The sequence below is a fragment of the Pseudophryne corroboree genome, chromosome 3 (genome assembly GCF_028390025.1).
Source record: "Pseudophryne corroboree isolate aPseCor3 chromosome 3, aPseCor3.hap2, whole genome shotgun sequence".
NCBI classification, from domain to species: Eukaryota; Metazoa; Chordata; class Amphibia; order Anura; family Myobatrachidae; genus Pseudophryne; species Pseudophryne corroboree.
In genome coordinates, this window is record NC_086446.1 from 322,979,581 (window position 1) to 323,003,862 (window position 24,282).

General features: G+C 46.7%; 1 protein-coding gene across 7 annotated transcripts in view; it reads left to right on the top strand.

Annotated features, from left to right (window-relative positions):
• STRADA (STE20 related adaptor alpha) overlaps positions 1-24,282 on the top strand; it is an 81,918-nt gene that overhangs the window by 25,418 nt on the left and 32,218 nt on the right. For 4 of the 7 annotated variants that reach the window (XM_063959514.1, XM_063959515.1, XM_063959520.1 and 1 more), the window contains 2 exons: positions 5,770-5,875; positions 15,023-15,144. In XM_063959514.1, coding sequence (XP_063815584.1) covers positions 5,770-5,875; positions 15,023-15,144 — 228 coding nt within the window. Of the gene's footprint in view, positions 1-5,700; positions 5,876-15,022; positions 15,145-24,282 lie in introns of all 7 variants that reach the window. The other 3 variants (XM_063959519.1, XM_063959521.1, XM_063959517.1) reach the window with 2 other exon arrangements.

The following is a 24,282-nucleotide window of genomic DNA, read 5'->3' on the forward strand; positions in this document are numbered from 1 at the left end:
TGGGGACTACATGGTCTCCCTGGACATACAGGATGCTTACCTGCATATTCCTATAGCAGCGTCACATCAGCAATACCTGAGGTTTGCTATTGGCAACCTCCATTACCAGTTTCGGGCGTTACCTTTTGGTTTAACAATGGCTCCGCGAGTCTTCACCAAAGTAATGGCGGTGATGACGGTGGTACTCCGCCGTCAAGGGGTCAGGATACTGCCGTATCTGGACGACTTGTTAATCCTGGCAAATTCCCCAGAAATTCTCCTATGTCATCTGGATATGACGGTCCGGTTTCTACAAGCCCACGGGTGGCTCATCAACTGGAAGAAATCCTCCCTGGTCCCTGCTCAGAGCATGGTGCATCAGGGAGCGTTATTGGACACTCACAACCAGAGGTTGTTCTTGTGTCAGGAGAAGGTCCTGAAGCTTCAGGACAGGATTCGTTGCTTCCTTTCTCTGCAAGTGTCAATACATTCGGCTATGCAGGTGCGGGTCCTCATGGTGTCAGCATTCGACATGGTGGAGTATGCTCAATTCCATTCTCGCCCCCTCCAGAGGCTGATTCTAGCCAAGTGGGACGGCCTGCCTCACCGGATCAGGTCTCACATGATCTCATTGACTCCGGAGGTCCGTCTGTCGCTGCTCTGGTGGCTCCAGGACCAACAATTGTGCAGGGGCCGTCCCTTCTGGATATCCAACTGGGTCCTGTTGACGACAGATGCCAGTCTAAGAGGTTGGGGCGCAGTGCTGGAGCAACACTCCCTTCAGGGTCGGTGGACCAAGGATGAATCTCTCCTCTCGATCAATATTCTGGAATTGCGGGTGGTCTTCAATGCATTGAAGCTGGCCCAGCATTTAATTCAGAACCGTCCTGTTCAAGTACAGTCGGACAACGCCACCACAGTGGCTTACATAAATCATCAAGGCTGCACTCGAAGCCGTTTGGCAATGAAGGAAGTCTCACGGATTCTACATTGGGCGGAACGCCATATTGGCAATATTCAATTCGGGGAGTCCTGAATTGGGAAGCGGACTTTCTCAGTCGTCAGGACGTGCATGCTGGCGAGTGGGGCCTCCATCCAGAAGTGTTTCAACTCCTAGTGGAAAATTGGGGTCTTCCAGATGTAGATCTGATGGCGTCTCGACACAATCACAAGGTTCCGGTCTTCTGAGCAAGGACAAGGTATCCTCAAGCAGCATTCGTGGATGCGCTGGCGGTGCCGTGGAGGTTTCGGCTGCCATACGTGTTCCCTCCGGTGTCACTCCTGCCCAGGGTAATTTGGAAGTTCAAGCAAGAAAAAGGAAATCTGCTTCTCATAGCTCCAGCGTGGCCCAGACGGCACTGGTTCTCAGACCTGCAGGGCCTATCGTCAGAGCATCCAATTCTACTTCCACAACGCCCAGACCTCCTTGTTCAGGGCCCCTGTGTCTACCAGGACCTAGCCCGGCTGTCTTTGATGGCGTAGCTCTTGAAGCTTCCGTCTTGAGGGCTAAGGGTTTTTCTGAAGAGGTCATTAAAACTAGGTTGCGGGCCCGGAAACCGGCTTCTGCCCGGATTTACCATAGGGTCTGGCATTCCTACTTTGTTTGGTGCGCATCTAACAATTATGACGCTTCCAAGTTTAGTACAGCCAAACTTTTGGCTTTTCTGCAACAGGGCCTGGATTTAGGCCTGCGTCTGGCCTCCCTCAAGGTTCATATTTCTGCCTTGTCGGTGTGGTTTCAGAGAAAAATTGTGACTTTACCTGATGTTCATACTTTCACTCAGGGTGTGTTGCGTATCCAACCTCCCTATGTCCCGCCTGTGGCTCCTTGGGACTTGGTGGTTTTGGAGGCGTTACAGGAGCCTCCGTTTGAACCCCTTGGTTCAGCTGATCTTAAGTGGCTTTCCCTTAAGGTGGTGTTCTTGCTGGCTATTGCCTCTGCTAGAAGAGTGTCGGATTTGGGGGCCCTTTCCTGTAGTTCTCCATATCTGATTTTTCACCGTGACCGGGCGGTACTTCGGACTCGTCCCGGTTATTTACCGAAGGTGGTGTCCTCGTTCCACCTTAATCAGGAGATTGTGGTTCCGGCCTTTGTCTCTCCTGATTTGTCTCCCAAAGAGCGGCCTTTGGATGTGGTACGGGCTCTCCGTATCTATGTGAAGAGAACTGCTTCTATTAGGAAATCTGATTCTTTGTTTTGTTTGGATTTCACAAATGTGGCTGGCCTGCTCACAAGCAGACCCTGGCCAGGTGGATTAGAATGGTGATTGCACATGCTTATGTGAAGGCTGGTCTGTCAGCTCCTGCTCACATTACGGCCCATTCTACTCGGTCTGTTGGACCTTCTTGGGCGGCCCAACGTGGTGAGACCCTTGACCAATTGTGCAAGGCGGCTACGTGGTCCTCCGGGAACACGTTCATAAGGTTCTATGCCGTCGATACAGCCGCTTCCCAGGATGCTTCCTTTGGACGCCGGGTTCTTGTGCCCGCTACAGTGTGTCCCCTCCCATAAAGAACTGCTTTAGGACATCCCCATTGTCCATCCTTGTGGAGCCCAGTGTACCCCGCAGCAGAAAACTAGTTTTATGGTAAGTACTTACCGTTGTTAAAACTCTTTCTACGAGGTACACTGGGCTCCACAAGGCGCCCACCCTGACACACTTAGCTTCTTCGGGTTGGTATGGCATTAGCCGCTGACACTTCTCTTGTCGTGAGAGTGTGGTGTATGTGGCTACTAAAAGTTGTCGTCTCTTTTCCTGCTACTGCATTGGGCTGATTAACTAGAAACTGAGCTCCTATGCAGGGAGGCAGCGCTGTGCATTCTGGGAACAGTCAAAGCTTTGAGCCTGTTGGTGACTTGGATCAAGATCCTACTCTACGCCCCATTGTCCATCCTTGTGGAGCCCAGTGTACCTCACAGAAAGAGTTTTAACAACGGTAAGTTCCTACCATAAAACTCGTTATTGTCACTAGAGTAGATTCACCAGATACAAACCGTAGAAGCAGGTGTATTGTCACTAGAGCAAATCCCACCAGATACACACCGTAGAAGCAGGAGTATTGTCCTAGAGCAGATCCCGCCAGATACACACCGTAGGAGAAGGCGTTTTGGCACTAGAGCAGATTCCGCCAGACACACGTTGTAGAAGAAGGCATAATGGCACAAGAGCAGATCCTGCAGAATATGATTTAACTAGGAACTAGTGGCATCACTGAGGCAGATTTCTAATTACATTTTAAAGGGGGTATTCAGTTAGTGCCGTTTTTTTGACTAGTCGAAAAAAAGTCACTTTCTGCCCATCTGTAGGTCAAATTTACATTAGACCTATTCAAAGCCAGGGCCAAAACCATGTGGATCGGCGAATTTGCCGCCAACCCATATGTTTTGTCAAATTTGCGGTCGTTTTCAACAGTTTTTTTTTTTTTTTTTTTTTTGGTCCGGTTTTTCACCCATGCCTTTTGGACAAAATAATAATCGAAAATGCATGGTGAAAACGGAGCAAAAACCTGTTGAAATCGCCCGCTATTGAATACCCGACGGTCGAATTAGTGCCGATTTTCTGACTGTCGGAAAATTCGGCATTAATTTAATATCTCCCTTAGGCTGCACTGTTGTGATTATTAATAAAATGCTTCTGTGATGATGTTGGTTCTTGGTGAAATTATGGTTTATAGACTATGGCCCTGATTTATCAAGCCTTGGAGAGTGATAAATTGCACAGTGATAAAGTACCAACCAACCAGCTCCTAATTCATTTTTCAAACACGGGGGTATTTAATTACTGGCGAAAATGCATTTTTGCGGTAAAAAGACATGAAATTACAGTGATTGGTTTTGCCAAATTCCTATTCAGTTGTCCGCAAAAATGTTTTTGCAGTAATTGTACCGCACATTTCAATTTACTAACTTGGAGCAGGTGATAAACTTGGGGAAAATACCTATTTTCAGTTAAAAATGTCTGGATTTGGTTCTGAACCCCTGGGACAACCCCCTGAATGATTAATTAGGCACTTAGAAGTTTTTTATTATTTTTAATTGGCCAGTAATATGTCTTTTTTTGGGGGTGAAAAAGTGCAAAATTATGGAAATTGGGGTTCAAGGTATGGGACGGGTATATTGGGGTGCTTTATGAGTGGGACAAGTGTTTTTAGACTTGCAGATGGGAGTAATCGGTTTGTTTCCACTTTTTTTTTTTTACGTTCCCTAAAAGTACCCAAATCTATGCTTATAGCCATTTTTATGTACCTCAAGTTTAATTTTAGCACTTATTTTGTTGGGAAAAAAAATAGCTTTCTATAATTTGTTTACATTTAAAAAAATATGCATATAACAGCCATTTGACCCAATTGAAGTACCAGAAATACTTTTATTATAACCAATAATAAACTTTTATACAGTTATCCAATGTTCGTTTCACTAATTTGTATAAGAAAAGGGTGAATCGCGGGTGCGCACATACGTGCGAAAACTGACTTTTCGCTGTTAAAACGGCAATCACTGTAAATTGCTGCACTAATTGAATACCCCCACAGCCTGTAGCATGGCAGTTAGGAGTTGGTTGATTGGTTATTTATCACTCTCCAAGGCTTGATAAATCTGGGCCTAAATCCACAAAATGGCTGCCTTTGCTAGGTGACATTTAGGTTTAGGTAAATCTCCCATCTAAAGCAGATTGCATGACCGTTCTGGAAGCTGGATACACACTGTGCAAATGAGATAAACATGTTGCTATTCCTTCTGATGGATACAATAGTATTACAAATTTAATTGATGTGCAATTGAATAGTTGCATTTCCACTACTGCCTATTGTGAGCTCTATGTTGGGTGTCAGACAAATGCTTTCTGTAAGCAAAAATCGCATGAACTCCACCTGTAGGCTGTATAAGGTGATGCATTATATTAAAATATTTAAGTACCAAACCATCAATATAGATGAAATTTTGCATGTTCTCTATATTGTCTAGTTCAATTATTTCATATGGTCAAGATCATTTGAATGTTATAGTTTCACCCCAACACATTATCCATGTATATATGTGTTACTTTTCTATTTATCTGTGTGTTACATTGAGCATGCATACTATTCATTGTTGTGGGTTATGTGTTGCCTATGACAGAGGCCATACTGCTGGTCAGCAGGACATTCTGACACTTGTAGTTCAACAACAGCCACTTATTTCCTCTTTATGAGCTAGAATAAAACATTTCTGCGTTCTATGGGGCCGATTTAATTTGCGGAGCGCCCCTGCTGGGCATCTGTCGGACCTATTCAATTTTTGCCCCAGTCAGACACCCATTAGTAGTTAAGGTACATGACAGCTCCGGGTTTAGCCGCGCAAAGCTGCTAAAACCGTCTAAAGAGCTTGATTGGTAGTCAAAAGTCCCGGTTCGAGCACTTTGTGCCCCCAAACTATGGACTATTTAACACTTTTTTTTTATTTTTTTCTCGTACCTACTGAGGCTGTGAGAAAAAATGTGACTGTAGTGGCTAATGGGCATCTGGCCGGAGCAACACTTGGAATAGCTTTGATAAAAGCCCATCCCTACAGATGATCAGCAGGGGGGCACACACAAGAATTGAATCGGTCCGTGAGTGCTTTCACATTTCATGAATTTTTTCAAGAGCTGATGTCTGGGTTTTTTTTTGTCTTTTTTTTTTAAATTATATTTATGTAATTACAAATAAGACCATTTAATTGTCCCATTATTTCATGTCAAGCCATTCCCTCCAATGACGAACCATAAGTCTAATGGTCCCATCTTGATGTTTGTCCTGCTCATTCTTCAGGCCAATGAGGCGGCCAGTGTGGAATCTATAGCATCCTGTCGCAGTCCGGACGCCATGGGGGTATACACTCCGGACAGCAGTTGCTATGAGTTGCTCACTATCATAGGTAAGTAGCTGGTGGGGGGATTTCAGTTACATGCTGTGTAATTAGATTAGAGCCCATGTAACCTCAGGTATGCATTTTTAAACTTGTGTGTTGAAGACTGAATTCACTTTGTCATCAGGGATGGCAACTTTTAGCCTGGGCCGCAAATGCAAGTAAGTGTCCCAATTATTCAATTGTCATTTGCGCTCAGATAGTACCAGATTTTCCCTCCAACCAGAAACATTAGACAGAAAATCTTAATAGTGTGTATACAGCTTAAATATTGTACAATATCATGTACTCTCTGCACAGCATACAACACTGTGGCTGTGGATCCACAGCCTGTAGGTTCCAAGGATGGCTTGGTGAACCCAGAGTGGGCTAGGTCCATGGTGGAGGCTATTGCAGAGCTAAGACAGTTGAGTGACTCTTCCTTGTGCAAAGTCAGTCCCTCAGCCCCTCTCTGATCCTTCAGATGAGCCACCATAACAGTGGTGGACAGTGATATGTTCCTCTTCAGAGCATGTTGGCCGAGGTCCGTTACAGTCTGCCTCTTCAGCCAGACCTACTTCGTCAAGGGCTGTCTCCGCGGCCAGTGCCACACACTCTGTACTCACCATAAAATCCCCTCCTTGTCGTCCATCTGGGGGACACTGCAGTACTTAATACATAGGTTATAGTATAGTGTGTGGCACTAGGAGTTTGGTACTAACTAGTCAACTCCACCCCCTCTAACACCTCCCACGACCACTGGATTCTTTATTTGTTTAGCAAAGCTATATGAGGGAAGAACAGAAACTATGTAACCATGTAAAAAAAAAAAAAAAAAAAACCCCAGCAACAACAACAAATCAGGGAGGGATTGCAGTGCTCCCCCATATGGACTACGAGGAAGGGATTTTCCGGTGAGTACAAAATACAATTTTTAGACATTTTTACTTTAGCTTCACTTTAAATGCACAAAACTTTTAATAATTCATCATTTAAAGTGACGTGATACAGATGTGTTATTGCAAGCATATTTTTTTACCAAAAATGTAAATTCAGGATTGGAAGGGTTTATCAAGTTTTACTGTAGCACTGAACGATAAATACCTGAAGCCTAGCATTTCCAGAGGTTCCTATAAAGGTTCAACATGGGTATCCTCTTCCTTACCGAAAAGGAACTTTTCTCAAGCACATCTTGAGCACATATTGGCCCTCATTCCGAGTTGTTCGCTCGGTATTTTTCATCGCATCGCAGTGAAAATCCGCTTAGTACGCATGCGCAATGTTCGCACTGCGACTGCGCCAAGTAACTTTACTATGAAGAAAGTATTTTTACTCACGGCTTTTTCTTCGCTCCGGCGATCGTAATGTGATTGACAGGAAATGGGTGTTACTGGGCGGAAACACGGCGTTTCAGGGGCGTGTGGCTGAAAACGCTACCGTTTCCGGAAAAAACGCAGGAGTGGCCGGGGAAACGGTGGGAGTGTCTGGGCGAACGCTGGGTGTGTTTGTGACGTCAACCAGGAACGACAAGCACTGAAATGATCGCACAGGCAGAGTAAGTCTGGAGCTACTCTGAAACTGCTAAGTAGTTAGTAATCGCAATATTGCGAATACATCGGTCGCAATTTTAAGAAGCTAAGATTCACTCCCAGTAGGCGGCGGCTTAGCGTGTGTAACTCTGCTAAAATCGCCTTGCGACCGATCAACTCGGAATGAGGGCCATTGTCTACAGCTGGCATTCTTTCCTCCCGCTTCCTGCTTGACCCATTTCAGTCTGGCTTTTGTTTTCTCCACTCCACAGAAACTGTAATGACCTCCTTGCTGGCAAATACAAGGGCCACTACTCTCTGCTCTTTCACCTTGACCTTTGTGCTGCTTTTGACACTGTGGACCACCCCCTCCTCCTACAAATCCTTCACTCCCTCTGTCTACATGACAGTGCCCTCCCTCTCTTGGCTGTCCTCATTCTCTGACCATTATTTCTCAGTCTCCTCTCATGACTCCACCCCTTTCCCACTTCCTCTTCCAGTAGATGTTCTTCACGGTTCTATTCTTGGACCTCTCCTATTCTCCCTCTATACATCCTTTTTAAGTGAGCTCTTCAGCCTCCAATATCCTATCTATGTTGATGACACTCGGATCTACCTCTCCTCCCCTGACCTCTTTCCTCACTTGGATTTCCTACTGTCTCTCTACTATTTCCTCCTGGATGTCCCAGCGCATTCATAAAAATGTGTAAGACTGAGTTTATAATCTTCCCACCCTCCCAAATAACCTCACTCCCAACAATTTCTTTATTGACAGTACCACCATGTCCTCTATCCCACAAGTGCACTGCCTTGCACTTACTCTTAACACCTTCTTCTCATTCAAACCACTTATTCACAGTACCTTTTGCAGATCTCGAATATCTCTGGGATCTGACCCTTTCTTACCCCTCATTCACTCACTGGCCATTTTTGTTCTGTTTCTGTACATTGTAAGGCACTTCGGACACCTTGTGACGCCATATAAATAAGGATATTGGTAATAATGCTGTACTGTGTAACTTTTTTATGATGAACTTTTAGCAGAGAGACATTGCTTTTGAAATGCATGCAATCCTCACCTGCTAAAGTGAGTCAATGAGGCAGCCTGTCCATTCACTAGAAACTACTGACATCACTAATACCTCTTTCAGACTTAGAACTGGGTCGCACCCAGGAATTTGTACACGGGTGCGACCCAGCTTGAGACCCCTTTCAGACTTGCGGGACGACCCGGCATATTGCCTAGTTGGTGACGTCACTGCCGACTCTACCGGACGTGGCGCTTGGAGATGATCATCTCCAAGTCCTGCCTTCTCCTATGCATGCATCCCGGGTCGATTCCGGCTTCAACCCAGGTCATTACATGGGATGAAATGCCGGGACGCTTGACCCGGGATTTTGCTTTAGGACCCTTTCAGACTAACCAAAATCCCGGGTTGACGCGCGTTCACGTGCAATAACCTGGGACATTTTTGCTAGTCTGAAAAGGCTATTAGTCACTGAATTATAAAAATACTAACTGTAAATAATATAAAAATAAAGAAAAGTTACTTAATTTTGCTGGGGTCAGTAGTTTAGCTTCCACCAGACTGCTGCCAGATACGGACCATAGTATGTTATGTGTGGTAATGAATTTAGATTGTAGGCTCCAATGGAGCAGGGACTGTTATTGATGAAATATTCTGGGTTTTTCTCTGACGTCCTAGTGGATGCTGGGACTCCGTAAGGACCATGGGGAATAGCGGCTCCGCAGGAGACAGGGCACAAGAATAAAAGCTTTAGGATCAGGTGGTGTGCACTGGCTCCTCCCCCTATGACCCTCCTCCAAGCCTCAGTTAGATTTTTGTGCCCGAACGAGAAGGGTGCAGGCTAGGTGGCTCTCCTGAGCTGCTTAGAATAAAAGTGTATTTTAGGTTTTTTATTTTCAGTGAGTCCTGCTGGCAACAGGCTCACTGCATCGTGGGACTAAGGGGAGAAGAAACGGACTCACCTGCGTGCAGAGTGGATCGGGTTTCTTAGGCTACTGGACATTAGCTCCAGAGGGACGATCACAGGTTCAGCCTGGATGGGTCCCGGAGCCGCGCCGCCGGCCCCCTTACAGAGCCAGAAGAGCGAAGAGGTCCGGAAAATCGGCGGCAGAAGACGATCCTGTCTTCAGATAAGGTAGCGCACAGCACCGCAGCTGTGCACCATTGCTCTCAGCACACTTCACACTCCGGTCACTGAGGGTGCAGGGCGCTGGGGGGGCAGCGCCCTGAGACGCAATAAATCGATAAAAACCTTATATGGCTTAAATAAATGCATCACATATAACTCCTGGGCTATATGGATGCATTTAACCCCTGCCAAAACATACAGAAAAACGGATGATAAGGACGCCGAGAAAGGGGCGGAGCCTATCTCCTCAGCACACTGGCGCCATTTTCCCTCACAGCTCAGTTGGAGGGAAGCTCCCTGGCTCTCCCCTGCAGTCACTACACTACAGAAAGGGGTTAAAAAAGAGAGGGGGGCACAAATTAGGCGCAGTATAAACAATACAGCAGCTATAAAGGGAAAAACACTTATATAAGGTTATCCCTGTATATATATATAGCGCTCTGGTGTGTGCTGGCAAACTCTCCCTCTGTCTCCCCAAAGGGCTAGTGGGTCCTGTCCTCTATCAGAGCATTCCCTGTGTGTGTGCTGTGTGTCGGTACGTTTGTGTCGACATGTATGAGGAGAAAAATGATGTGGAGACGGAGTAGAGTGTCTGTAATAGTGTTGTCACCCCCTAGGGGGTCGACACCTGAGTGGATGTACTGTTGAAATTGCGTGACAGTGTCAGCTTTGTATAAAAGACAGTGGTTGACATGAGACAGCCGGCTACTCAGCTTGTGCATGTCCAGACGTCTCATACAGGGGCTCTAAAGCGCCCGTTACCTCAGATACAGACGCCGACACGGATACTGACTCCTGTGTCGACGGTGAAGAGACAACCGTGATTTCCAATAGGGCCACACATTGCATGATTGAGGCAATGGAAAATGTTTACACTTTTCTGATAATATGAATACCACCAAAAAAAAAAGGGGTATTATGTTTGGTGAGGAAAAACTTCCTGTAGTTTTCCTGAATCTGAAAAATAAAATGAGGTGTGTGATGATGCGTGGGTTTCCCCCCGATAACAATTGATAATTTCTAAAAAGTTATTGGCAGTATACCTTTTCCCGCCAGAGGTTAGGGTGCGTTGGGAAACACCCCCTACAGGGGATAAGGCGCTCACACGCTTGTAAGAACAAGGGCTCTACCCTCTCTTGAGATGGCCGCCCTTAAGGATCCTGCTGATAAAAAGCAGGAGGGTATCCTAAAATGTATTTACACACATACTGGTGTTATACTGCGACCAGCAATCGCCTCAGCCTGGATGTGCAGTGCTGGGTTGGCGTGGTCGGATTCCCTGACTGGAAATATTGATATCCTAGATAAGGACAGTATATTATTGCCTATAGAGCAATTAAAAGATGCATTTCTATATATGCATGATGCACAGCGGAATATTTGCCGACTGGCATCAAGTATAAGTGCGTTGTATTCTACCAGTAAAGTGGTCAGGGATTCCAAACGGCATTTGGAAGTATTGCCTTAAAAAAGGGGATGTACCCTAGGTCGCCTCTCAAAATAAGACGCCGTATTATCAGGCGCAGTCCTGGTTGGCAAGCGGACAAAAGGGTTCCTCTTTTCTGCTCGTGACAGAGGGAGAGGAAAATGGCTGCAGAGATCAGCCAGTTCCCAGGAACAGAAACCCTTTTCCGCCTCTGCCAAGCCCTCAGTATGACGCTAGGGCTTTACAAGTTCAGGCACGGTGGGGGCCCGTTCTCAGTGAATTTCAGTGCGCAGTGGGCTCACTCGCAAGGAGACCCCTGGATCCTTCAGGTAATATTTCAGGGGTACAAATTGGAATTCGAGACGTATTCCCCTCGCCGTTTCCAAAAGTCTGTTTTACCGACGTCTCCCGCTGACAGGGAGGCAGTTTTGGAAGCCATTCACAAGCTGTATTCCCAGCAGGTGATAATTAAGGTACCCCTCCTGCAACAGGGAACGGGGTATTATTCCACACTATTGTGGTACCGAAGCCAGACGGCTCGGTGAGACCGATTTTAAAATCTAAAATCTTGGAACACTTACATACAGAGGTTCAAATTCAAAATTGAGTCACTCAGAGCAGTGATTGCAAACCTGGAAGAAGGGGACTACATGATGTCTCGGGACATCAAGGATGCTTACCTTCATGTCAAAATTTACCCTTCTCACCAAGGGTATCTCAGGTTATGGTACAGAACTGTCACTATCAGTTCAGACGCTGCCGTAGGGATGGTCCACGGCACCCCGGGTCTTTACTGAGGTAATGACCGAAATGATGATATTCCTTCGAAGGAAGGGAATTTTAGTTATCCTTTACTTGGACGATTCCCTGATAAGGGTAAGATCCAGGGAACAGTTGGAGATCGGTGTAGCACTATCTCAGGTAGTGTTGCGGCAGCACGATTGGATTCTCAATATTCTAAAATCGCAGCTGGTTCCGACGACTTGTCTTCTGTTCCTAGGCATGATCCTGGACACAGTCCAGAGAGAAGGTGTTTCTCCCGGAGGAGAAAGCCAGGGAGTTATCCGAGCTAGTCAGGAACCTCCTAAAACCGAACCAAGTCTCAGTGCTTCAATGCACAAGGGTTCTGGGTAAAAATGGTGGCTTCCTACGAAGCAATCCCATTCGGCAGATTCCACGCAAGACTTTCCAGTGGAACCTACTGGACAAATGGTCCGGGTCGCATCTTCAGATGCATCAGCGGATAACCCTGTCACCAGGGACAAGGGTATCCCTCCTGTGGTGGTTGCAGAGTGCTCATCTTCTAGAGGGCCGCAGATTCGGCATTGGGACTGGGTCCTGGTGACCACGGACGCGAGCCTGAGAGGCTGGGGAGCAGTCACACAGGGGAAAAAATTTCCAGGGCTTGTGGTCAAGCATGGAAACATCTCTTCATATAAACATTCTGGAACTAAGGGCCATTTACAATGCCCTAAGTCAAGCGAAACCCCTGCTTCAGGGTCAGGCGGTATTGATCCAATCGGACAACATCACGTCAGTCGCCCACGTAAACAGACAGGGCGGCACGAGAAGCAGGAGGGCAATGGCAGAAGCTGCAAGGATTCTTCGCTGGGCGGAAAATCATGTGATAGCACTGTCAGCAGTGTTCATTCCGGGAGTGGACAACTGGGAAGCAGACTTCCTCAGCAGACATGACCTTCACCCGGGAGAGTGGGGACTTCACCCAGAAGTCTTCCACGTGATTGTGAACCGTTGGGAAAAACCAAAGGTGGACATGATGGCGTCCCGTCTAAACAAAAAACTAGACAGATATTGCGCCAGGTCAAGGGACCCTCAGGCAATAGCGGTGGACGCTCTGGTAACACCGTGGGTGTACCAGTCAGTGTATGTGTTCCCTCCTCTGCCTCTCATACCAAAAGTACTGAGAATCATAAGAAGGAGAGGAGTAAGAACGATACTCGTGGTTCCGGATTGGCCAAGAAGGACTTGGTACCCGGAACTTCAAGAGATGCTCACGGAAGACCCGTGGCCTCTACCTCTAAGAAAGGACCTGCTCCAGCAGGGGCCTTGTCTGTTCCAAGACTTACCGCGGCTGCGTTTGACGGCATGGCGGTTGAACGCCGGATCCTGAAGGAAAAAGGCATTCCAGATGAAGTCATCCCTACCCTGGTCAAAGCCAGGAAGGATGTAACCGCAAAACATTATCACCGCATTTGGCGAAAATATGTTGCGTGGTGTGAGGCCAAGAAGGCCCCTACAGAGGAATTTCAACTGGGTCGTTTCCTCCATTTCCTGCAAACAGGACTGTCTATGGGCCTAAAATTAGGGTCCATTAAGGTTCAAATTTCGGCCCTGTCGATTTTCTTCCAGAAAGAACTGGCTTCAGTACCTGAAGTTCAGACATTTGTAAAAGGGGTACTGCATATACAACCTCCTTTTGTGCCTCCAGTGGCACCTTGGGATCTCAATGTTGTTTTGAGGTTCCTTAAGTCACATTGGTTTGAACCACTCACCACTGTGGACTTAAAATATCTCACATGGAAGGTGACGATGCTGTTAGCCCTGGCTTCAGCCAGGCGTGTGTCAGAATTGGCGGCTTTATCATATAAAAGCCCTTACTTAATTTTTCATTCTGACAGGGCAGAATTGAGGACTCGTCCTCAATTTCTCCCTAAGGTGGTTTCTGCTTTTCACATGAACCAACCTATTGTGGTGCCTGCGGCTACTAGGGACTTGGAGGACTCCCAAGTTACTTGACGTTGTCAGGGCCCTGAAAATATATGTTTCCAGGACGGCTGGAGTCAGAAAATCTGACTCGCTGTTTATCCTGTATGCACCCAACAAGCTGGGTGCTCCTGCTTCTAAGCAGATGATTGCTCGTTGGATTTGTAGTACAATTCAGCTTGCACATTCTGTGGCAGGCCTGCCACAGCCAAAATCTGTAAAAGCCCATTCCACAAGGAAAGTGGGTTCATCTTGGGCGGCTGCCCGAGGGGTCTCGGCTTTACAACTTTGCCGAGCAGCTACTTGGTCAGGGGCAAACACGTTTGCTAAATTCTACAAATTTGATACCCTGGCTGAGGAGGACCTGGAGTTCTCTCATTCGGTGCTGCAGAGTCATCCGCACTCTCCCGCCCGTTTGGGAGCTTTGGTATAATCCCCATGGTCCTTACGGAGTCCCAGCATCCACTAGGACGTCAGAGAAAATAAGATTTTACTTACCGATAAATCTATTTCTCGTAGTCCGTAGTGGATGCTGGGCGCCCATCCCAAGTGCGGATTGTCTGCAATACTTATACATAGTTATTGTTAACTAAATCGGGTTATTGTTGTTGTTGTTGTGAGCCATCTTTTCAGAGGCTCCTTCGTTGTTATCATACTGTTAACTGGGTTCAGATCACAAGTTGTACGGTGTGATTGGTGTGGCTGGTATGAGTCTTACCCGGGATTCAATATCCTTCCTTATTATGTACGCTCGTCCGGGCACAGTATCCTAACTGAGGCTTGGAGGAGGGTCATAGGGGGAGGAGCCAGTGCACACCACCTGATCCTAAAGCTTTTATTCTTGTGCCCTGTCTCCTGCGGAGCCGCTATTCCCCATGGTCCTTACGGAGTCCCAGAATCCACTACGGACTACGAGAAATAGATTTATCGGTAAGTAAAATCTTATTTTTTTTGTTTTTTTCTGGAAAATAATTAATCAGTTAAGTGATTAAGATCCTTTGCAATCTGGCAGAACCATTATGCAATAGTTAACACCTGTTCTTGTGTATCAATGCTTATTTCCCTTTAGATTGTAAGCTTACAAGCAGGGCCTTCCTACCTAGCTACGTCTATCTGTTATTACCCAGTTTTGTTCTATTGTTTCAGTTGTAAAGCGCAACGGAATGAGCTGTGCTATATAAGAAACGTTTAAGAAATAATTAGTATGCTTTCTGCTTGGGTATGAGCTAAGGTTGGGGTATAGTCTGCACTGCACACTCCATCACAAATTAATGTTCTGTGCATCAGAATGTTGTATTTATTGGTTCATAGAACATTTTTTTTTTTTTTAATTTAACCCAGGAAAAGGCTTTGAGGACCTGATGACAGTCAATTTAGCTCGTTACAAGCCATCTGGAGAGTATGTTTGCATCAGAAGAATTAATATGGAGTCCTGTACCAATGACATGGTTGCTTTCCTGCAGGTAAACTCATCTCTGTGTGTACTGAGAAACTAGCTGTACATTTAATGCTAATGGTGAATCGGAGTTCTGGTTTCTTCAGTACATGTACAGCAAACATGGCCTATATGGGGTTATCCATCATTTATGGATCTGGAGATCCCAGCATGCCCAACCAACCAGACTTTGACTTGTAGCTCCACAAAACTGGTGTCACAGGTTGCCCACATAATAATTGAGGAGATAGGAAGCATTGAGACTAACATAAGTCTAACACCAGTGGTCAACAATAGGTATCCCATAATGCCCTTGTGTATGACTTCCATCTCCTGAACTCCATAAGGGTGACATTTAGTAACCTTTTTCTATGTAGTAGTCATTCATAGTAGATATATTTATCATATATAGTATACGGTCTAGTCAGTATTACATCTGTCATCCTAATATTCCAAGCAGCGACCACTACCCAAAAATGAATCTCCTGCTAAATGCAGAACATTAAACATAAAATCAAAATAATCTTGTATAGTTTTTCTCTAACGTCCTAGTGGATGCTGGGGACTCCGTAAGGACCATGGGGAATAGACGGGCTCCGCAGGAGACATGGGCACTCCAAGAAAGAATTTAGATTCTGGTGTGCTCTGGCTCCTCCCTCTATGTCCCTCCTCCAGACCTCAGTTTGAATCTGTGCCCGGACGAGCTGGGTGCTACTTAGTGAGCTCTCCTGAGCTTGCTATAAGAAAGTATTTTGTTAGGTTTTTTATTTTCAGGGAGCTCTGCTGGCAACAGACTCCCTGCATCGTGGGACTGAGGGGAGAGAAGCAGCCCTACTCTCTGAAGCTAGGTCCTGCTTCCATGGCTACTGGACACCATTAGCTCCAGAGGGATCGTACACAGGATCTCACCCTTTGTCGTCCGATCCCGGAGCCGCGCCGCCATCCCCCTCGCAGAGCCGGAAGACAGAAGCCAGGTGAAAGAAGCAAGAAGACTTCGAAATCGGCGGCAGAAGACTCCAGTCTTCATATGAGGTAGCGCACAGCACTGCAGCTGTGCGCCATTGCTCCCACACTACACCCACATACTCCGGTCACTGTAAGGGTGCAGGGCGCAGGGGGGGGCGCCCTGGGCAGCAATTAGAGACCTCTTTAGCAAAAGTTTGCATAATATACAGTTGGGCACTGTATATATGTATGAGCCCCCGCCAAAATTGTACATGAAAGCGGGACAGAAGCCCGCCGTCGAGGGGGCGGGGCTTCTTCCTCAGCACTCACCAGCGCCATGTTTTTTCTCCACAGCACCGCTGAGAGGAAGCTCCCCAGTCTCTCCCCTGCAGTTACACGGTAGAAGAGGGTAAAAAGAGAGGGGGGGCACATAATTAGGCGCAAAAATCAATATAAACAGCAGCTACTGGGTTAACATTAAGTTACTGTGTTATTCCTGGGTTAATAGCGCTGGGGTGTGTGCTGGCATACTCTCTCTCTGTCTCTCCAAAGGGCCTTATGGGGGAATTGTCTTCAGATGAGCATTCCCTGAGTGTGTGGTGTGTCGGTACGTGTGTGTCGACATGTCTGAGGTAAAAGGCTCCCCTAAGGAGGAGATTGAGCAAATGTGTGTGAGAGGGTGTCTCCGTCGACAACGCCGACACCTGTTTGGATATGTGTAATTAAGTGCTAAGGTGAATTTATTGCACAAGAGATTAGAGAACAGACAGGAAATCTACCCATGTCTGTCCCTATGCCGCAGAGACCTTCAGAGTCTCTCAATGCTCACTATCCAAAATAATAGACACTGATATCGACACGGAGTTTGACTCCAGTGTCGACTACAATAATGCAAAGTTACAGCCAAGATGGCAGAAAAGTATTCAATATATGATTATTGTAATAAAAGATGATTTGCATATCACTGATGACTCATCTGTCCCTGACACAAGGGTACACATGTTTAAGGGGAAGAAAGCTGAGGTAAATTTCCCTCCTCTCATGATGAAAAAGAGCGGGAATCTCCAGACAAGAGACTGCAGTTTCCCTCAGAGAATTCTCAGGCAGTATCCTTTCCCCACTAGGGCCAGGATATGATGGGAATCTTCCCCTAGGGTGTCACGTTTGCCCAAAAGGTAGCCCTGACGTAACAGCTATTCTCAGGGATCCTGCAGATAGCGTGCACATTCTGGTACACTACTCAGACCGGCGTTTGTGTCGGCATGGGTTTATAGCGCTGTGGCAGCGTGGACAGGTACCTTATCAGCAGAGATTGAGACCCTAGTATGTGTATATATATATATATGTGTGTTGACAATGTCTATAATATTTGTCCTATTAAAAACACGTTAAAGGTTAAAGAACACAGTACGCAATTGGCGCAAAAAGTACCGCAAGGGTACGCCCTTAACTATACCTTAAGGAATGTACTTATACTGTAAACATTTGTGCAGTGATAATGTGTAGATGTAATGCAGTGTAACCTTGTTTGCTTAAAGCTGTATGAGCGACTATGACGCTCTGAGAACCCCATATAGTAATATAATAAACAGTCAAATACCGGTCTAAGGGTCTAACGCCTTTTAAGGAAATGAATGAACGTTCAAAAAGAATAATACAATACAAGTTATACACTACCAAAATAACATAGAATATCTAACCAAGTAACTACACATGAAATACAATAAAGATACAATTACTTTTAAAGGGGGAAAGGGGAGAGAGAGAGAAAGTGAGAGAGAACGAGAGAGAATGGCTTATAACAATAAAGACAATATGGTTATATGGCTGCAGATAAACTTACACATGTGAGGAACAATCGCTGCGCAGTTAGTCAGTGCTGAGAATCTTTGTGGAGAAAATACTTGAGCTTACCCATACTGGCTGTCCCTATATACACAACCCTACAATACCGCATGGGACAGAAGCTAGACTCCATTTTTGGAAAACTCCCATGATTCCAAAGACTGCACCACATGGCTGAAAGGGGGAGGGGAAAACACCCAGCAGCAGCCATTTTACTCAAACCAACTAATCTTATTCCACATTCCAATCCAACTTCCTAGAACCATCTTATTGCATACAGTCCATGTTATATGAATCACCAGATCACAATGTAACCACACATCCCAGCATGCCATTGCTACAGAACCCATATTCACAAGTAACTGCATGGCGGTATTCATGATTGACAAGATATATTATAACAAACCAGCACAATCTATTTTAAATCACCATAGGCAAACAAATACCACAAATGCTATGCTACAGGTTGTCTAATGTCCCAGCTACCATCACAGATTCCCAGATCTATCACACAAACAAGTTACAATATCCTATTTAAACCAGCACCATTGACCTTAAAGCAATCTGTCTATATTTCCTTATCTAGCCATGTGAATTCTATACTTAGCCTTCCGCTTGGAGGTCAGTCCTAGGGATGAAGCAGCCATGCTGCTGGGTGCCAGGTAGCTGTGTGAGTGAGTGAGCCCTGTGATTTCCAGTGGATAATATCATACCTGCATTCCAGCTGTGGGGGGGTGTCAACCACAGGAAGTGTGTCTTTCACAGTATGTGAGCTAGCTGTATCAGTGGCCTTGGTTATGCAAAACGATGGGTGATGACTAACACATTCCTGTCTTGTGGGAAGCTATTGTTTGGCGAATACAAAACAAAACCCTGTCTCTGGGTTTTGTTCGATATTCATGATGCCCACTTTCAGTTGAGACAATGACATCTCAGCAATCATTCTTCTGGAGACAAATCCAGCCCCATTTCGTAAACACAGGTGTTGGCCCTCCTCATTGAGTCTCAAAGCTCAGTGTAATTAAAGGCTATTGTACTCCGTCTGCGGGAAAGATACTGATTTGGAATACAATTAATCTTCAATTACTATTCCTGTGCTTAACTATGCATATGAACATGTGAAGCCCTCCCAACATGCAAGCTATTGTTTGGGGAATCTCTAAGGTCAAAGAGCCATCTTTAATATACCATACTTTGCTGAACTCAGGGGAATATTAACTTATAAAATACATTATTTTGATTTAAATATGCCGCGTGCACACACACATGAAGTGCATATATGGCAACGTGCAGCGTGATATTTTTTTGACATTGACAGTGTATATATAGATATATATATATATATATATATATATATATTAAAGATGCTGTCTTAAGAGATATATATATATAAAACATGCCCAAAGAGACATGAGTATACTGGGTCCTAGAGTCAAAGCTATTTCGATTTCTGCTTGACGTGTCCTGTAGAATATGCAATGGACAGATGATGCCGACTTAAGAGGCATATTGAAGGCTGAGGATTGTGTGGAGAAGGGTTCTCGGACCTGGTCTCCACAGCTATAGCTGGTAATTCTGATATTTTGCCTTATATTCCTGCACAGCCTAGGAAAGCACGACATTATCAAATGCAGCCTTTCGAACAAAGAAACAAGAAAGTCCGAAGTGCGTCCTTTCTTGCCAGAGGCGGGGGCATGCACAACACAGCTAGTTCCCAGGAACAGAAGTCCTCCCCGGCCTCTACAAAAATCCACCGCATGTCGCTGCGGCTCCACAGGCGGAGCTAGGCCCGGTGGGGGCACGCCTTCGTAAGTTCAGCCACAAGTGGGTTCACTCCCTGTTAGATCCCTGGGCAATAGATATTGTGTCTCAGGGATACAAGCTGGACTTTGAGAAGATGCCTCCTCACCGACGGCCCTGCCGGCTTCCCCCCACGAGAGGGAAACAGGGTTAACTGCAATTCACAAATTGTATCTTCAACAGGTGGTGGTCAAGGTTCCCCTCCTTCAACAAGGAGGGGTTATTATTCGACCATGTTGTAGTCCCGAAACCAGACGGTTCGGTCAGACCCATATTGAATTTAAAATCCCTGAACATATACCTGAAAAGGTTCAAGTTCAAGATGGAATCGCTAAGAGCGGTCATTGCAAGCCTGAAAGGGGGAGATTTTATGGTGACTCGGGACATAAAGGATGCATACCTTCATGTCCCCATTTCTCTGACGTCCTAGTGGATGCTGGGGACTCCGTCAGGACCATGGGGAATAGCGGCTCCGCAGGAGACAGGGCACAAAATTTAAAAGTTTGACCACTAGGTGGTGTGTACTGGCTCCTCCCCCTATGACCCTCCTCCAAGCCTCAGTTAGGTTTTTGTGCCCGTCCGAGCAGGGTGCAATCTAGGTGGCTCTCATAAAGAGCTGCTTAGAGTAAAAGTTTTGATAGTTTTATTATTTTCAGTGAGTCCTGCTGGCAACAGGCTCACTGCAACGAGGGACCTAGGGGAGAAGAAGTGAACTCACCTGCGTGCAGGATGGATTTGCTTCTTAGGCTACTGGACACTAGCTCCAGAGGGACGATCACAGGTACAGCCTGGATGGGTCACCGGAGCCGCGCCGCCGACCCCCTTGCAGATGCCGAAGTAAGAAGAGGTCCAGAAACCGGCGGCTGAAGGCTTTTCAGTCTTCATGAGGTAGCGCACAGCACTGCAGCTGTGCGCCATTGCGCTCAGGCACACTTCACACCGGCGGTCACTGAGGGTGCAGGGCGCTGGGGGGGGCGCCCTGGGCAGCAATGTTAATACCTTTCTGGCTAAAAAGAATACATCACATATAGTCCATGAGGCTATATGGATGTATTTCACCCCTGCCAGGTCTCAGAAAAACCGGGAGAAGAGCCCGCCGGAATAGGGGGCGGGGCCTATCTCCTCAGCACACAGCGCCATTTTCCTACACAGCTCCGCTGCTAGGAAGGCTCCCAGGCTCTCCCCTGCACTGCACTACAGAAACAGGGTAAAAAACAGAGAGGGGGGGCATTTTTTGGCGATATTATATATATTTAAGCAGCTATAAGGAAACAACACTTATATAAGGTTGTTCCTATATAATTATAGCGCTTGGTGTGTGCTGGCAAACTCTCCCTCTGTCTCCCCAAAGGGCTAGTGGGGTCCTGTCTTCTATCAGAGCATTCCCTGTGTGTCTGCTGTGTGTCGGTACGTGTGTGTCGACATGTATGAGGACGATGTTGGTGTGGAGGCGGAGCAATTGCCGGTAATGGTGATGTCACCCCCTAGGGAGTCGACACCGGAATGGATGGCTTTGTTTATGGAATTACGTGATAATGTCAGCACGCTGCAAAAGTCGGTTGACGACATGAGACGACCGGCAAACCAGTTAGTACCTGTACAGGCGTCTCAAACACCGTCAGGGGCTGTAAAACGCCCTTTGCCTCAGTCGGTCGACACAGACCCAGACACGGACACCGAATCTAGTGTCGACGGTGAAGAAACGAACGTATTTTCCAGTAGGGCCACACGTTATATGATCACGGCAATGAAGGAGGCTTTGCATATCTCTGATACTGCAAGTACCACAAAAAGGGGTATTATGTGGGGTCTGAAAAAACTACCTGTAGTTTTTCCTGAATCAGAGGAATTGAATGACGTGTGTGATGAAGCGTGGGTTACCCCTGATAAAAAACTGCTAATTTCAAAGAAGTTATTGGCGTTATACCCTTTCCCGCCAGAGGTTAGGGCGCGCTGGGAAACACCCCCTAGGGTGGACAAGGCGCTCACACGTTTATCCAAACAAGTGGCGTTACCGTCTCCTGATACGGCCGCCCTCAAGGATCCAGCTGATAGGAGGCTGGAAAATACTCTAAAAAGTATATACACACATACTGGTGTTATACTGCGACCAGCAATCGCCTCAGCCTGGATGTGCAGTGCTGGGGTGGCTTGGTCGGATTCCCTGACTGAAAATATTGATACCCTGGATAGGGACAGTATTTTATTGACTATAGAGCAATTAAAGGATGCATTCCTTTATATGCGAGATGCACAGAGGGATATCTGCACTCTTGCATCAAGAGTAAGTGCGATGTCCATATCTGCCAGAAGAAGTCTATGGACACGACAGTGGTCAGGCGATGCGGATTCCAAACGGCATATGGAAGTATTGCCGTATAAAGGGGAGGAATTATTTGGGGTCGGTCTATCGGATTTGGTAGCCACGGCAACAGCCGGGAAGTCCACCTTTTTACCTCAAGTCCCCTCCCAGCAGAAGAAGACGCAGTCTTTTCAGCCGCAGTCCTTTCGTTCCTATAAGAACAAGCGAGCAAAAGGACATTCATATTTGCCCCGAGGCAAAGGAAAGGGTAAGAGACTGCAGCAAGCAGCCCCTTCCCAGGAGCAGAAGTCCTCCCCGGCTTCTGCAAAGGCCTCAGCATGACGCTGGGACCTTACAAGCGGACTCAGGGGCGGTGGGGGGTCGCCTCAAGAATTTGAGCGCACAGTGGGCTCACTCGCAGGTGGACCCCTGGATCCTGCAGGTAGTATCTCAGGGTTACAGGTTGGAATTCGAGAGGTCTCCCCCTCGCCGGTTCCTAAAATCTGCTTTGCCAACGTCTCCCTCAGACAGGGCGACGGTATTGGAAGCCATTCACAAGCTGTATTCTCAGCAGGTGATAATCAAGGTACCCCTTCTACAACAGGGAAAGGGGTATTACTCCACGCTATTTGTGGTACCGAAGCCGGACGGCTCGGTAAGACCTATTCTAAATCTGAAATCTCTGAACCTGTACATACAAAGATTCAAGTTCAAGGAGAAGGCGTATTAATTATCCCTTACTTGGACGATCTCCTGATAAGGGCAAGATCCAGAGAACAGCTGGAGGTCGGAGTAGCACTAACTCAAGTAGTGCTCCAACAGCACGGGTGGATTCTGAATTTTCCAAAATCCCAACTGATCCCGACGACACGTCTGCTGTTCCTAGGGATGATTCTGGACACTGTTCAGAAAAAGGTATTTCTTCCGGAGGAGAAAGCCAGGGAGTTATCCGAACTCGTCAGGAACCTCCTAAAACCAGGGACAGTGTCTGTGCATCAATGCACAAGAGTCCTGGGAAAAATGGTGGCTTCTTACGAAGCGATTCCATTCGGCAGATTCCATGCACGAATTTTTCAGTGGGATCTGCTAGACAAATGGTCCGGATCGCATCTGCAGATGCATCAGCGGATAAAATTGTCGACAAGGACAAGGGTCTCTCTGCTATGGTGGTTGCAGAGTGCTCATCTGTTAGAGGGCCGCAGATTCGGCATACAGAACTGGGTCCTAGTGACCACGGATGCCAGCCTGAGAGGCTGGGGAGCGGTCACACAAGGAAGAAACTTCCAGGGCGTGTGGTCAAGCCTGGAAACGTCTCTTCACATAAATATACTGGAACTAAGAGCAATCTACAATGCTCTAAGCCTGGCAAAACCTCTGCTTCAGGGTCAGCCGGTGTTGATCCAGTCGGACAACATCACGGCAGTCGCCCACGTAAACAGACAGGGCGGCACAAGAAGCAGGAGGGCAATGGCAGAAGCTGCAAGGATTCTTCGCTGGGCGGAAAATCATGTGATAGCACTGTCAGCAGTGTTCACCACATGATTGTAGTCCATTGGGAAAGACCAATGGTGGACATGATGGCGTCCCGCCTCAACAAAAAACTGGACAGTTATTGCGCCAGGTCAAGAGACCCTCAGGCAATAGCTGTGGACGCTCTGGTAACACCATGGGTGTACCAGTCAGTGTATGTGTTCCCTCCTCTGCCTCTCATACCCAAGGTACTGAGAATTATACGGCAAAGGGGAGTAAGAACGATACTAGTGGCTCCGGACTGGCCAAGAAGGACTTGGTACCCGGAACTTCAGGAGATGCTCACGGAAGATCCGTGGCCTCTACCTCTAAGAAGGGATCTGCTTCAGCAGAGACCGTGTCTATTCCAAGACTTACCGCGGCTGCGTTTGACGGCATGGCGGTTGAACGCCGGATCCTAAGGGAAAAAGGCATTCCGGAAGAGGTCATCCCTACCCTGATCAAAGCCAGGAAGGAGGTGACTGCACAACATTATCACCGCATTTGGAGAAAATATGTTGCATGGTGTGAGGCCAGGAAGGCCCCGACAGAGGAATTTCAACTGGGTCGATTCCTACATTTCCTGCAAACAGGATTATCTATGGGCCTCAAATTAGGGTCCATTAAGGTTCAAATTTCGGCCCTGTCGATTTTCTTCCAGAAAGAATTGGCTTCAGTTCCTGAAGTCCAGACTTTTGTAAAAGGAGTACTACATATACAGCCCCCGGTTGTGCCCCCAGTGGCACCGTGGGATCTCAATGTAGT